Below are 15,036 nucleotides of genomic sequence, written 5' to 3'. Positions count from 1 at the left end.
TAAAAAAATTCCATGAGTGCTACTGTGCAGAACAATGCTTATACCCCATAAGTGGCACAGTAGTCTTGGTGGACAAAGGAGAAAGCCAAAACATGAATGACCGGAAAACGGTTAACTAAGTTATGCAGGCTGACAAGTTGTGCATCGGCCCAAGCTACCTCTTCCTTTTCTAGGTATTTAAAAGAGGGCTGCACTAGGCTTTAGGCTTATCTCATGATCCAGGTAAATTCTTCTATGTGATTAGTTTCACAAGGTGCAAGCATCTTGGGACGACATTTCTGGCTGTGGTCAACTTCTCTCAAGTGAAGCTTGGTTTGTGGAGAACATCATTTCCTGAATTCTATAATTTTCTACCCACTCACTATAACTGAATATTCAAGATGGCACACATCCAAAAGGCAGCCTGATTCCAGCCCAACTGAACAGGAACTGTTTTAGCAAATCTTCAATAGAATTTTGCCCACAGGCGGTCTTTGAAATATATGAGCACTTCTTCAGCAGACCAGTAATAATAGCTACTCAATCACTGGAGTTAACTCAAGTTTTTGAAATGCCTTTTCATTAACAATCAAAATGTTGCCTCAAATGAAAAGCCTAATAGGATGGGAAGGGACTTTTCGGTTGCAGGTATTTCTGGAAGTGCTTGGTCATGCAGAAGAAATGAAAGCACTCGGTTATGTCTGTGAAAAGGATAGTTTCTATTTTCTTCCCCTCCCCGCCAATTACATGGTAAGGCTGTACTTTCCTTTATTATGTTGTCTAACTGTATCTGCAAGTGTAGGTGGAAAATATCATCTAATGTTAACATCAGAAATACACTAATATTTACCCCTCAAATCTCCTTGGTGAACTAAGAGTTTCATCAACAGCAACTGCTATAGTCTATGCAAGAACATTTGACCAAATTGTGCAAATCCTTTCAGTAAAAGAAAAAGTTCCTCCCACTATTTGTGGTTATAAGTAATCACGTTTGTTGGGTTGAGATTAGGGTAAAAAAAAAAATCTATTTTAGTTTCCAGAAACATGAATGAACTCTCAAACTGCTAAGAGAAACCGAAATTCTTTCAAACCATTTTTTCTTGAAAGGTGGAAACGAAAAGAGCCTTAAGGATATTGGTCTTGGTTTTTATTAGTCTCATTTAAGATAAATGGAAGACCGTGTTTTTTGACAACAGGAATACTGTTCTTGCTCTGAGTTAAGGGGTGGGGAGGCTTACTTGTAACAGGTCGTAATAATTCAAAGAATAAGTACAGTCAGTTCTGCTATAACATTTATTTTAAACATGAATTTGTTCCCACATGATTAATATACTAGGGAACAATTTGAACTTAATTCAAATATCCTAACTTTGCCTTGGCTTATGCAGGATTTCATCCGTAAGAAACACTAGGTGGATGCAGAAAATTGTCCCCAGTCCCAGAGAGCAGCACAGGAAGACAAAAACACGTGCGCTCACCTCGAATGCCTACCAGAGAACTCAGTCCACCTGCACGCATAGTAGGTGCCACACGCATCCATGTCAGGTGACTTCAAAAGAATCCCTTTGGGCACCTGGGCGCCTCAGTCGGTTAAGCGTCCGACTTCGGCTTAGGTCATGGTCTCGAGGGTTGTGAGTTCGAGCCCCGCATCGGGCTCTGGGCTGACAGCTCAGAGCCTGGAGCCTGTTTCAGATTCTGTGTCTCCTTCTCTCTCTACCCATCTCCCCCACTTGTGTTCTGTCTTTCTCTCTCTCTCAAAAATAAATAAATGTAAAAAAAAATAATAATAAATAAATATTAAAAATATCTTTCAAAATAACCCCTAAACTGCAATCCTGTAGATGGTTTCCTATTTTTTCTCTTTCCTCTTAGCCTATCTTGTATTTTCCCTCTCTGTTCTTGGTTCTTTTTCCTCTTTTATTGTTCTTTTTTCTGACTCTTTCTCTCCTGCTCCCTTTCTCTCTTCCTCTTGTAGAGAGGAGGGTGGCAGGTGTAGCAACCAGGGGGCATCCATGAGCAACTTCAAGGTCAGGTTTACTAAGCAGGCATGTATTTCTTAACCATTTAACAAGTCTAAGTCAGTGTCTTCATTTTTCTCGATTCCAATTTTTTTTTTAATGTATCACTGATGACGTTTTTGAGTGTTGTGCTCAAAACTCATTTTTCCTATTATTCCCCCCCCCCCCCGTGATTTTGCACAGTGAGTGATTTTTAGGAATACGCATGTCATGTGTCGCGTTATGGCAGTAAAAGGAGTGGACTCTGGAGTGAAACTGGGTTTCAGTTTCAGCTCTACCGCTATCTGCCTATGTGGCCTCGGATAACGAACTTTACCCTTCGTCCACTTAATATTCTTGCGCTAAAACAGGGGTATTATACTAATACCCACGTGATGGGGCTGTGAGCGAGGATGGGGCTTAAGCCAGTGCCTGATATGTGGTAAGTACTCAAATATTACTCGCTGTTAGTGTTTATTTTTTAGCGTTTTTGTTGTTGTTATCCAGGCACATATTTAGAAAATTTACAAGTGTTAGGGTGCCTGGGTATCTCAGTCATTGAGTATCTGACTTCGGCTCAGGTCATGATCTCATGGTCCTTGAGTTCAAGTCCCATATTGGGTGAACATGAACGAGCCCTACTTTGGGTAAAACACGAGCCCCACTTCTCTCTCTCTCTCTCTCTCTGGCCCTTGCTCACTTGTGCCCTCTCTCTCTTTCTCTTTCTCTCTCAAAAAAAAAAAAAAAAATTACAAGTGTTAGATACATAGTATGTTTACAGCCGTTGGGAACCAGTGAGGTCACAAAGCTTAAGGTGTCACGTTGGTGATGTCACGGTCTACCATGCTCCCAGGTGAATCTGATCAATATAGATATTTTAAATAACGTTCCTAAGTTTTGACTCAAGATCTAACAATAAAGAGGAGAACTGGCAGCAGGAAGTACACACGAGCTCTGGGGAACGGCCAACAGCTGCTTTTGTATAGCAACTCCGCAAACTTTTACTCACTTTGCTTTTACAAAATGCTGTCCACCTTGAACGGTTTCACTGTTACTACCTTCTGACTGATCACTAATGAACAGCACCTTCAAAATGGGCAAACTCATTAGGACTCGGAAAAAGGGACTACCCAGGTCTCGGTCTTCCCTCCCACATTAAATTACAATGAGTTGAACAGATGAATGCTCAAAATCACCATATTGAAATTGAGGAGGACACAAATAAATGGAAAGGGATTCCATGCCCATGGATTGGAAGAATTAGTATTGCTAAAATGTCCGTATTACCTAAAGCCATCTAGAGATTCGCGGCAATCCCTATCAAATGTCTTTTCAAAGAAACAATGATTTTCAGAGAACAAATGATTCTAAAATGGGTATGGGACCACAAAGGAGCCCAAATAGCCAAATCAATCTTGAGAAAGAAAAATAAAAAGCCAGAGGTGTCACAAGGCCTGATTTCAAACCATACTACAAAATGACTGTAATCAAAACTGTATAGTATGGTAATCAAAACAGTCACATAGACCCATGGAACAGAATACAGAGCCCAGAAATAAAACCTACGTATCTATGGTTAATTAACTTACACAAAAGGAAGCAAGAATATGTAATAGGGGAAAAGACAATCTCTGCAACAGACACTGTGGGGAAGAGTAGATAACCACATGCAAAAGAATGAAACAAGACCACATTCTTACACCATATACAACAATTAGCTCCAAATGGATTAAAGACCTGAATGTAAGACTTCGAAGAAAACATAAATGATAAGCTCCTTGACATCAGTCTCGGTAAATTTTTTTTTTTAATCTGTCCCTTGAGATAAGGGCAACAAAAGCAAAAAAATACAATAAAATAAAAACAACAAACACACAAAACCAAAACCAAATGGAACCACATCAGACTAAAAAGCTTCTGGAAAGCAAAAGCAACCATTAACATAATGAAAAGGCAATGTACTGAGTGGGACAAATATTTGCAAATGATATATCTAATAAGGGGTTAATATCGAAATACATAAGGAACTCATACAACTCAATAACACAGAGCCAAACAATCTGATAAAGAAATGGGCAGAGGATCTGAACAGACACATTTCAAAGAAGACATCCAGGTGGCCAACAGGCACATGAAAAGATGCTCAATGTCACTAATCATCAGGGAAATGCAGATCAAAACCTCAATGAGGTATTGCCCCATACTTGTCAGAATGGCTATTATCAAAAAGACAAGAAATAACAAGCATTGGCAAGGGTGTGGATAAAAGGGAACTCTCACACACAATGAGAACGCAAATTGGTGCCGCCACTGTGGAAACCAGTACGGAGTTTCCCCCCCCCCCCCCCAATTACAAATAGAACTACCATATGATCCAGCAATTCCACTCCTAGGTATCTATCCAAAGAAAATGAAGACACTAATTTGGTAAGATACCTGCACCACGTTTATTGCAGCATTATTTACAATAGCCAAGATATGGAAACAACTGAACGACCACTGATAAACGAATGGGTGAAGAAGTGGTATCCATACACAATGAAACACTACTCAGCCACAAAAGAAGAGTGAGGTCTTGCCATTGGCGGACCTTGAGGGTATTAGACTACGTGAAATACGTCGGTCGGAGAAAGACAAACACCGTATGATGTCACTTTTACAAGTGGAATCTAAAAAACCAAACCAAACCAAATCGGACCAAGACTCACAGATACGGAGAACAGAGTGGTGGTTGCCAGAGGGGATGGGGTTCGGGGTGGGGTGCGAAATGGGTGAAGGGGATTAAGGGGTACAAACTTCCAGTTATGAAATGAGTGATGAGGATGTAATAGACGCCACAGGGAATCCAGTCAACAATATTGTATTAACTTTGTATGATGCCAGAAGGTAAATGCCCTTACCGTGGTGATCAGGTCCCAATACACACAAATGCCAAATCACTATGTTGTCCACACGAAACTAACAGAATATTGTGGGTCAATTATGCTTCGATAAAAGGACAACCAAACAAAAAGTGGAAATAAAATCACTGTGTTCCCACCTTCTAAGTTGTTGTCATTGTCGAGGGGACAAGAGAGGAGAAGGAGATAGGGCAGGGAGGGAAGGGGCATGAGAACAACGATAGCAACACAACGACAATCATAAAGAGATATGGAAATGAGTAGTCCAAGTGAGATCTGCTCATTACGTATAGTGATCAGATATGCTATTTGAGGAATAGCTTCTACACAAGCAGAAAACTATTTAACAGGGTTGCTTCTAAATTATCAGAGATCTTAAATGGTTTTAAGAAAGATCTCATTCAGTCATTATGATAAAAGCTCTTGGAGGGGAAAACAAATAGAGACATTCAAATAAAAGTACTCAATGCCACGTAAAAGAAAAAGTACATTAAATTGTGCCAAATCCCATAGTGTAAGTTCTTTATGAAATCCACCCACATAACAAGCCTTCGTTAAAAACAATTCCAGCCAAGTCCTACACCCCAGCCTTGAACACATATTTCCTCCAGTATCGAAAAAAACTTTACACGACCTCATAAAAAGTGTCGGCATAATAAATGTTATTTAGGCTGGAGGAAAAGTATTCAGTGAGGACATCTGCAAATACAAATGTACTAAAAGCCATGACAATTCACCTCTTCTCAATAGCCTTCTCCCTTGGTTCGAAACCTTTCTCGAACTTCTTCTCCAGTGTCCTAAGCAGTTACGGCTGGCCCAGGGCATGTCTACACAGAATCCTGTTCTCATGGCTAAGGGAAGAGAGTGGAAGAGCCACAAACTGCCCCCTTCCCACACCAAACAGTCTTGTTTCTCCAACAGGATCCATAGGAAGCCAGACTTCATCAGAAACCACAGCTAAATTGACAGTGTTGTCCTGGAGGACGGGGTGGCCCTGGACAAAAGCTAACTCCGATTCCATTCTACCTGGGTCTAAGTCTCTAAGCTAAGTCTCTAGACAGAGTAAATGGTGGACAGGCACTATAGACTCCCCAGGCCTCGTCAACAGGTTTCCTTCCTCTCTCCTTCCTTCCTTCCTTCCTTCCTTCCTTCCTTCCTTCCTTCCTTCCTTCCTCCTTTCCTTCCTTCTTTCCTTCCTTCCTTCTTTCCTTCCTTCCTTTCCTTCCTTCCTTTCCTTCCTTCTTTCCTTCCTTCTTTCCTTCCTTCCTCCTTTCCTTCCTTTCTTGCTTCCTTCTCGCTCTCGCTCTCCCTCTCCCTCTGCATAGATTTGAGAGAAGGCTTGCTTCCTAAGTGCAAGAAGGTTATCCCTTCCGAATAAAGTGGTGCCTCCACTACTGAGAGCAACCTCTTTTCTAAGCTATGGTAATGCGCAGAGCATCTTTCAATGTGTTTCACACCACCAAGCATGTGAAAACCTCCTTCTCTCCTCCACCTACCCTGACGCTGTCTACACTATCACGCACTAAAGGAAGAGTCTCTGTAGACTGAGACACCCAAGAGCTGGGAGGTCGGGGATCAACATTCTAATCCTTGTTCAGCCACAGCTTTTGAACAATGCTGAATGCTCTCCACAAAGCTATGCTTAAGGCTTCGGCTCTTTAAGTCTTAAACATTAAGGGTGTGATACTCACTTACTGGCTTTTTAACACAGTGGACAAAGGTGCTTGAAAAAAAATGTAGCTCTCTAGGATATGATAGAAAAAAATAAACTGATGTCACACTCAATATTTTACTCATTTTTTTCCACTAAATACATATGTCCTCAATGGCCCCAAAGATGATATGATGTAGCATCTCTTATAGTTCAAAGGTGACATTCTGTAGTAGGGAATTCACTTCTAATTGGACAGCATTATGAACTATTTAAAAACTTTCCTAAAAGGTTAAAACAGGCCGGAAACTGTATCTGGGGACAAATCTTATGAGGCTTTCAAAGGCTCTGTTATAGATCATTTAGGAAGATTAAAGAAACCCCCTCTACCTATGAGAGTTCCTTCTCAGTCATTGTAAGGCTCCATTAAACATGAAAAGAGGCCCTTACTGTCTACTTTCCAACTACAGATTTCTATCTCTCCACAAATTCTATCAGTGGCTATTTTAACTTTTAAAACTTGCTTTCTTATTACCTCATTTTACCTGTGAATGCTATTAGAAGCCATATGTAGAAATGGAAAGTACAGCTCCATTGTTCTTTTGAGTCTGGATCTCATGTCCCTTTCTTTCCCTCTTTTTCTCTCTCAAATGTCAAGTGTACAAACTTAGATGACTAGGATGTCAGGCAAAGAAGCTGCGGTGGGGAGGGAGGGGCAGGGGGCTTGGAACGAAGGATCTGGGCAGGAATGCTAGAAAGAAAGGGCAACAGGAGTAAGTACAATAACATTTTTAAAAATTTCAGGAAGCAACTAGGGATTCAGAAATGGATTTCTAACTGGCATGGGAAAGGAAAAAGACCTATATATTTGGGATGAATACAATCGCTCTACATATGGGAAAGAAAGGCATATAACCTTTGCAATGTGTAGCCAACATCTGGGAATTCTTTTACCTAAATAAGTTTGGAAGGATATCTTCTCCGAAATAAGCCACTCTGAGGATATTGGGGACCAGGCTAAACAGGTCAAAGTACATTGTGTTAATGTCTCTAAGATTTTTTTTTTAATTTTATTTTAAATATTTATTCTTGAGAGAGAGAGAAAAACAGAGTGTGAGTGGGGGAGGGGCAGAGAGAGAGAAGGAGACACAGAATTTGAAACTGGCTCCAGGCTCGGAGCCTGTCAGCACAGAGCCCGATGTGGGGCTTGAACTCACAAACCGTGAGATCATGACCTAGGCTGAGGTCAGGCACTTAACTGACTGAAGCACCCAGGTGCCCCAAAATTATATTTTTAAGCAACCTCTACACCCAACGTGGGGCGCGAACTCACAACCCCAAGATCAAGAGTTACATGCCCCACTGACTGAGCCAGCCAGGCGTCCCTGTGTTAATGTCTCTGAAATCTATGTGTATATCAGTGATCTCTCACAAAAATGTTTCCATTTATAAAAATCCTAAAACAAATCTAAACCTGAGCTGTTGGAATGATGTACGAATGTGGTATACAGATAAAATGTGCTATTTTACAGGGAAAAATGATTAAGCCATTGAGGATGGCTGTCGAAACACATTAGTTAGACGGGAATCAGTGACGCAGAGTGTAGAAAGTCAGAAAGGTGCTTCTGGGGCGCCTGGGTGGCTCAGTCGGTTAAGCGTCCGACTTCGGCTCAGGTCACGATCTCACGGTCCGTGAGTTCGAGCCCCGCGTCGGGCTCTGTGCTGACAGCTCAGAGCCTGGAGCCTGTTTCGGATTCTGTGTCTCCCTCTCTCTGACCCTCCCCTGTTCATGCTCTGTCTCTCCCTGTCTCAAAAATAAATAAAATGTTAAAAAAAAAAAAAAAATTTAACGAGCGGCCCTTTTCCCATTTTAAAATTCTGCACGTGAAAAATTGAGGATTATTAGAGAAGCCGGCTACAGAATTATAACAAGAAGATAGAAATGGATCAAGGAAAACAGACGGACTCTGTATCTTAAAAGAATACCGATTTTCACAGTCTTTGTTGGGCAGAGGTGCTGTACGTGGGAAAAAAATTGGTTATTCTTCATTGAGGAAAGAACTAGATACAATGAGTTTAACCATTCAGTTAAACCGCTCTGTGAAAATTGTGATCTTGAGAAACAGAGGGAGTCACCTAGCAAAAGTATGTGAAGAGCTGGCTGTGACACGGAGTTTGTCTCATCTAAAGGGGGTCTGGCCTTTTCTAGGTGGAAAGGGCACAGAAGTGAAAGCGTTCTGGTGAATTCCAGAACAAAGCATCATTTAACTTCTTCCTGTTTGGGTGCCTCCCACTTTGTCCGGGACTTTTCTTCCCCAAGTGGCCTTCCTCCCAGCATCCTTCTTCACCTTTCCCCTTCCCTAATTATGTGTTACCTCAGATTTTAGGGGGACTCACTGGAAAGAATCCAACTGCATTCAAAACAATAATGCCGGAATCACCGCTTAAAGGTTTTTTTTTTTTTTCCCTCATTAAATTTCTGCTGCAGCAAACGGACTTTAGGTAAGACACAGTATGGTTAAATGACGACCCCTCTCGCCCAGCAAATTTGGAGGAGGCCGGTGAGGATGACAGTCTCCTTTTTATTGACTGCTTACCACGTGCCACATTCTGTTGTACAAACTCTTCATGTATTTTCTCATTCTTCTACTAATGCTGGGTGGCGGGTAGATATTAGTCTTATTTTAGAGTTAATGAAACACAGGCACGCTCAGAGCCTCAAACAGGGGCTGGCAAACGACGGCCCCTGGATCAAGCCTGACCCTAAAGTTTTTCTGGAAAATCCAAGCCCATTCGTTGACATAGTGCCCGTGGCAGCTTTCGAGCTACAATGGCAGAGCTGAGCAGTTGTGAGACCTTAGGGCCCAGAAAGCCTAATATTTACTATCTGGATCTTTATAGAAAACCTCCACCAAAGCCCAGTATAAAACATGGTTAATTCACTGATTTAAAAAAAAAAAAAAAAAAAAAAAAAAAGGCAAGAACATCTGGGCAGCTTGGAATAGAACTTTTACTGAAACTTTCTTAGAAAAAAACATTCTAGGGGCGCCCGGGTGGCTCAGGCAGTTAAGCATCCAACTTCGGCTCAGGTCATGATCTTGTGGTTCATGAGTTTGAGCCCCATGTGGGGCTCTGTGCTGACAGGTCAGAGCCTGGAGCCTGCTTTGGATCTGTGTCTCTCTCTCTCTGCCCCTCCCCTGCTCGTGTTCTGTCTGTCTCTCTCTCAAAAATAAATAAACATTAAAAATTAAAAAAAAATATTCTGTCTTCATCGGTCCTTTTGTGTTCAGATCTTACCTATCTCCTCTCACTAAAGTTTATCAACCAGTCTCAGAAAAAACAACAGTGTTCCTGAAACACCAGTGCAGTAACTACTGGTTTCTTTCTTGGTGTGGGAATTTTGATCAGGCGAAAAGATTTCCAAGAAAGAAAAGAAAAAGGACAGACCAAAGAAAGCTTCAACAGCCATGACTTTCCCGAGAGGTTGCAAAATTTTTGGCAATTTCACAGGTATTTCTTCTCAAGTACAAATGACATCATTGCTGAAATTAAAAAGGAAATTGGCCTGGTGTATTCTACATTTGGTATCACATATTGTTTTGGTTGAGCATCAATTGATTTTTCTATTTTTACCGGGAAGTTATGTCATAACTATTTTTAGTAGACAGGGTCTGGTTCTGTCATTTATGGAACTCAACACACAATTATGCCTCAGAATTTTCTTCTAAAGCTCTAAAGAATGCATATATTTGGGGCAGAATGTGCTCCTCAGCAAATATTCTCCTATACTCCGAAACATTTTAGATTAAAAAGTCTAAAACAGGAAGTGGGTATTAGCAAAGGAAACAACTTGGTATATTACCAGGAAGGAAAGTGGCTATAGCTTTATGACATAAATTTGCCTTTGAAATATTAATATTTTTAATCATCAATTGACAGTGAGTTAACATCTGTGCTGCTCTAGTAATTTTTACTTTATCCTTAAACACCTGTCTATAAATCGGGGCACCTGGATGGCTCAGGTGGCTACGCGTCTGATTTCGGCTCAGGTCGTTAAGCGTCTGACTTCGGCTCAGGTCATGATCTCACAGTTCATGAGTTTGAGCCCCACATTGGGTTCTGCACTGACGGTGCAGAGCCTGCTTCTGATTCTCCGTCTCCTTCTCTTTGCCCCTCCTCTGCTCGCACACACACACACTCTCTCTCTCTCTCTCAAAAATAAACATTTAAAAAAAATTAACAAGAAAAGAAAAAAAAAAAGATCCATAAGTCAAAGTCAATTAATAACTCAATCTCCAGAGTACATGGTTTGGCCCATAAAGCTGAGCTCAATTCACATGGAGCCAAAGAATTTAAGCAAACTTGTTTGTAATAAAAGTGACCAGAAAGTAAATGCCTGAGACAAGATAAAGCCCACGGTTTTTCCCTTCCCTCCACCCCCTTCCCCCAACACCAGCCAATAGAGAATAGCATCGAACAGAGGCTCCCAAGCTCGCCTGAATCTCTTGGGGATCTTCCACAATCCCTCTGCCTGGGCCATACCCCAGGCCTGTGAAATCACAGTCTCTGGAGGCGGGACACAGGGATCAGTCCCGGTCTGGGAAGCTCCCAGACACCGGTAGATAATTGTGATTAAGGTGCAGATAGCCTGAAGGACTCAGTCAGGCTACCCCTGACGTCTGCAGGTCTGGGCACTTAAAGTGCTCTGGCACCTGCAAGCACTTGGAGCTCTTTGGTGTAGGAGTTACTACCATAATGTATTGGAGGGGGGGGTGCACTGGTCCCAGCAGTCTTGCTTCTAACACATCATTAGCGCGTTAATGCAAATTATCAAGAGGATTTTAACACAATGCGTATGGCCTTAGGGTTCCTCTTAAGTTATGATCGGTTGGAACATTCACCCTACTTCTGCATCTTGGGAGACAACGCATGTCTGATACCTGGCTTTGCTCTTTATTTTGCAAGCATATTTCTCCTGCGTGACCAACTTTGAAAGACCAAAACCGAAGGAAAAACTGCGCCTTACCTCCACGATGCTTTTCAAGTCTTGCACGTAAGTCCTTTCGGTCTCCAGAATTTCCTGGACAACCCTATCCACATAGAGGAGCTTGGGGCTGGTGGCCGACTCCGCACCCGGCTGGGTCGCCCCGTTGGCCTCCATTCTGCGCTGGGCCCGGGGCTGCCCTTCGTCGCCCTCGTCGGCGTTCTGTTGTTGCCCGGCGGCGCTGTCCCTCTGCAACTCGCCGCTGGAAAACGGCCTGGCCGGAATCAGCTCCAGTTTTATGGCCCCGGCTTCCTTATCTTGGTGAAACAAGCCCAAGTGGCTGTTCGAAACTAAGGTCATTCTGCTGCCGAAGGAGCCATGGCTGTCCCTGGAAGAGGCGGAGGACGACGTGGAGCCGAAGCTGACGGGGCGGTCACTGTCAGAGAGCTCCATGGCCTTCAGTTCCTGGGAGCGGGGATGCCTGGCTATGGTCTTGGGATCTGGAATTTCTGCTACAGCTGATGGCACTTCAAGACCTAACTGGTGCACATCTACAGTCATTGGGGGTGGGAAGGAAAGAACAAAAGAAAGAAAAAGGACAAGGTGAGCACGTATTTTAACATTGTATCAAACAAGGTTTAAAGGAGGTTAAAGCCTCGCCCAAATGTATATACGGTCAGAAGTAGAAAGGTGGTGAATTCGTTATAGAAGGAAATGCAAAGGCGCCCTTGGGCGGTCGAGTTGCAAAGTTTGAGTTTCTAAAGCATCAGCTGGGAGCAGGTGAGAAATGCAGAGTCTGGGGCACGACCTCTGCATTTTAACAAGATGCCAATGCGATTTAATTTACTTGGAAAGCTCGAGAAGCACTGCATCCACCGCGGCAAAGTGGGATCACCTGGAACAACTCGTACATGCGGATTCGCCCAGATTTACTAAATTAAAGGCTCCGCGGTCAGGGCATAAGGACTCTATAGCTTTAACAAGCATCACGAGGGATTCTTACTTCAAACACACCCTCCATGATTCTTATGGAATTTTATGCAACACTGTTCCACGTTTTCAGTATTGCACTCTAATTCCACAACAGTTTAAGCCACCTTCCTGCAGTCATCACTATTTAACAGATGCTGACCATTTTACATTTTACTTGGAGACAGCATGAAAGAAAAAATGTTGTGTGGATAATACTGGGCAAGGAAAGCCAAAATATTAAGACCCATACTTTCTCTCAAACTTCCTCTCTCAACACGACATGTCTCTCAATCTCTACTTGAAAGTTGACATCGCAATTGGGGTGTATATGAAGTTATGCTATGACAGAGTATATTTGATTAACTACAACACCCCCCCCCAAGTTAGATAACACGGCAGTGTAAATATACAATTAAGTAATATAGAAACTCGGTTATGAGAAAAATTATGCATTTTTAAAGAAATGGGGCTGTTAATGTTTAGAAGACGGCATTAAGAGAGAATATCTAATGGCAAAGTCAAAAGGTCATTTAATATATGTAGCATTTAAATCTTGAGGCCCTGCACAAAATTGAAACTCACAGAAGATATTGTGGGGAAACACACAAAGTTCCAATCTTCTTTGTTTGCAAGAAGGCAGGACGAACACTGTTTCCCCCTAATGAGATCCCAAGTTTACAGAACAATATACCTTGCAATAAAGAGCATGCTGAATGAAGACATTTGCTTCATTTTGGCAGGTGACCTTACCAGCAGGATCCATGTGTATGGGTTTTGTTAGAAAACCTATGAGTGCAACCTCTGTTTGGAAGGTTATAACAAAACACACATACATTAATAAGAAGGATCTAGATTAATAATCATTTTTTAAAAGGAACATGAATTTGGTTTGACTCTATAATAAAGACTGTCAAACAGCTGGTAGCAATATTTCTAGAATATAAAGAATCCCATCAACTCTGTATCCTTCAATATCCCGAGTTTTCTAGATAGTTTATATTTACAGCAAATATCAGTGCCAACGTGTAATGCGAATATTATAAATATAAAATAAAAGAACTAAATTGGGTCAACAAGAAGAAATGGTAAGAAATGTGTAGGAAATGAGTAATTTATCAGCATAACCACTACCACATGGTATAAGCTTTTTAAAGCTTTTGCAATATTCTTTCTGCTTGTTCTATGACAACTTTATGGCCTATAAAACATGGATTGGTTATGGTAGTTAAAATGCACTTGCCCTAAAAAGCCTGATCCAACTTGAGTGTGGCAAAAATCCAAGAATCAGCCAGGCATTTAGGTGTGTTTACAGCAAAGGGCACTTGCCCACATTTGGGACTGGGGTTAATAACGTCCTGGGCAGTTGGAAGTAGAAGCAGACACATCAAGGTTTTCTTCCCCTTATGATGGCGGCCATCATAATCATATGATTAACCATAATCATAACCATGAGGTTGATCTCACTTTAAAAATGGGCACTAACTTGGGAAGTACCGTATATGATTATTCTTTAAGGTCCCAAGGGTCCAATGAGGCAACAATGATTTCGTACCAAAAATAAGCTGGATATACTGTACATGTAAGCCAGGGCATCTGGAAAAGTCCAGATCAACCTAGTCTCCATAACTGGACACACCTTCCCTCCGGTATAGAAAACTACATTTAACAGTTCTGGAACTCTTGGCAAATATCCATGATCAGTATTGGTGAAAATGAACACAATAGAGACTCACTTCTTTACTTTGATGCGCCAATACCGGGACTGAGGGATGAAAGGGGAACAAAAGTGGCCAGATGCTTCAGAGGAGTCCATGCTGGGCTGCTAGGGATGACAGTGCCTTTTACTCTTTCAAAGATAGGGAAACTCGGGGCAACAGGTCCCTTCGTGGATACATCTTTTTTTTTAATGTTTATTATTTATTTTTGAGAGAGACAGAGACAGGGACAGAGCGTGAGTTGGGGAGGGGCATAGAGACAGGGAGACACAGAACCTGAAGCAGGCTCTAGGCTCTGAGCTGTCAGCACAGAGCCCGATGTGGGGCTCGAACCCACGAACCACAAGATCATGACCTGAGATGAAGTTGGATGCTTGATCATGACCTGAGCCAAAGTCAGACGCTTAACCAACTGAGCCACCCAGGTGCCCCATGGGTACATAGCAGCATGAACTGGTCCTGTTCCAGTTAAGGCTTCTTATATTCTAATACCAGGCTATGTGTTCTAGGCCACCGGGCCAGCCTATTCTTCAGACTGCCAACCAGGCTCTTTTCAAAGAGAATATTAGAGATATTCGGTATCTGTAGTATTTAACCAAGTTTACTACCTCAAATTAAACACCTTCCAAAATTACCAATGACAGAAGTGAAACACTTAATGCTAGGTCATATAATGGTGTATAAATATGAGACTACATTTGCTAATGGATAACATTTTTTATGTTGATTCACTGCTTAGAAGATAATTATAGTTTTCACACCTAAGGAAATGGACCTCATAAAAACTGCCTCGTCTTGTTCTCACCTCCCTCAAAATAATTTAACATTTCCACCCTGT

The 15,036-nt window shown here is 41.9% G+C and overlaps 1 protein-coding gene across 3 annotated transcripts in view; it reads right to left on the bottom strand.

Annotated features, from left to right (window-relative positions):
• The window catches only part of PLEKHG1 (pleckstrin homology and RhoGEF domain containing G1), a 304,149-nt gene that overhangs the window by 85,612 nt on the left and 203,501 nt on the right, over window positions 1-15,036 (bottom strand). For all 3 annotated transcript variants that reach the window (XM_042987317.1, XM_042987316.1, XM_042987315.1), the window contains one exon: window positions 11,554-12,062. In XM_042987317.1, the coding sequence (XP_042843251.1) occupies window positions 11,554-11,964 (411 nt within the window). In that variant the 5' untranslated portion in view covers window positions 11,965-12,062. The remainder of the gene's footprint in view (window positions 1-11,553; window positions 12,063-15,036) is intronic.

The sequence above is a fragment of the Panthera tigris genome, chromosome B2 (assembly GCF_018350195.1).
Source record: "Panthera tigris isolate Pti1 chromosome B2, P.tigris_Pti1_mat1.1, whole genome shotgun sequence".
Classification (NCBI taxonomy): Eukaryota; Metazoa; Chordata; class Mammalia; order Carnivora; family Felidae; genus Panthera; species Panthera tigris.
This window is presented reverse-complemented; position numbering and strand designations above follow the sequence as displayed.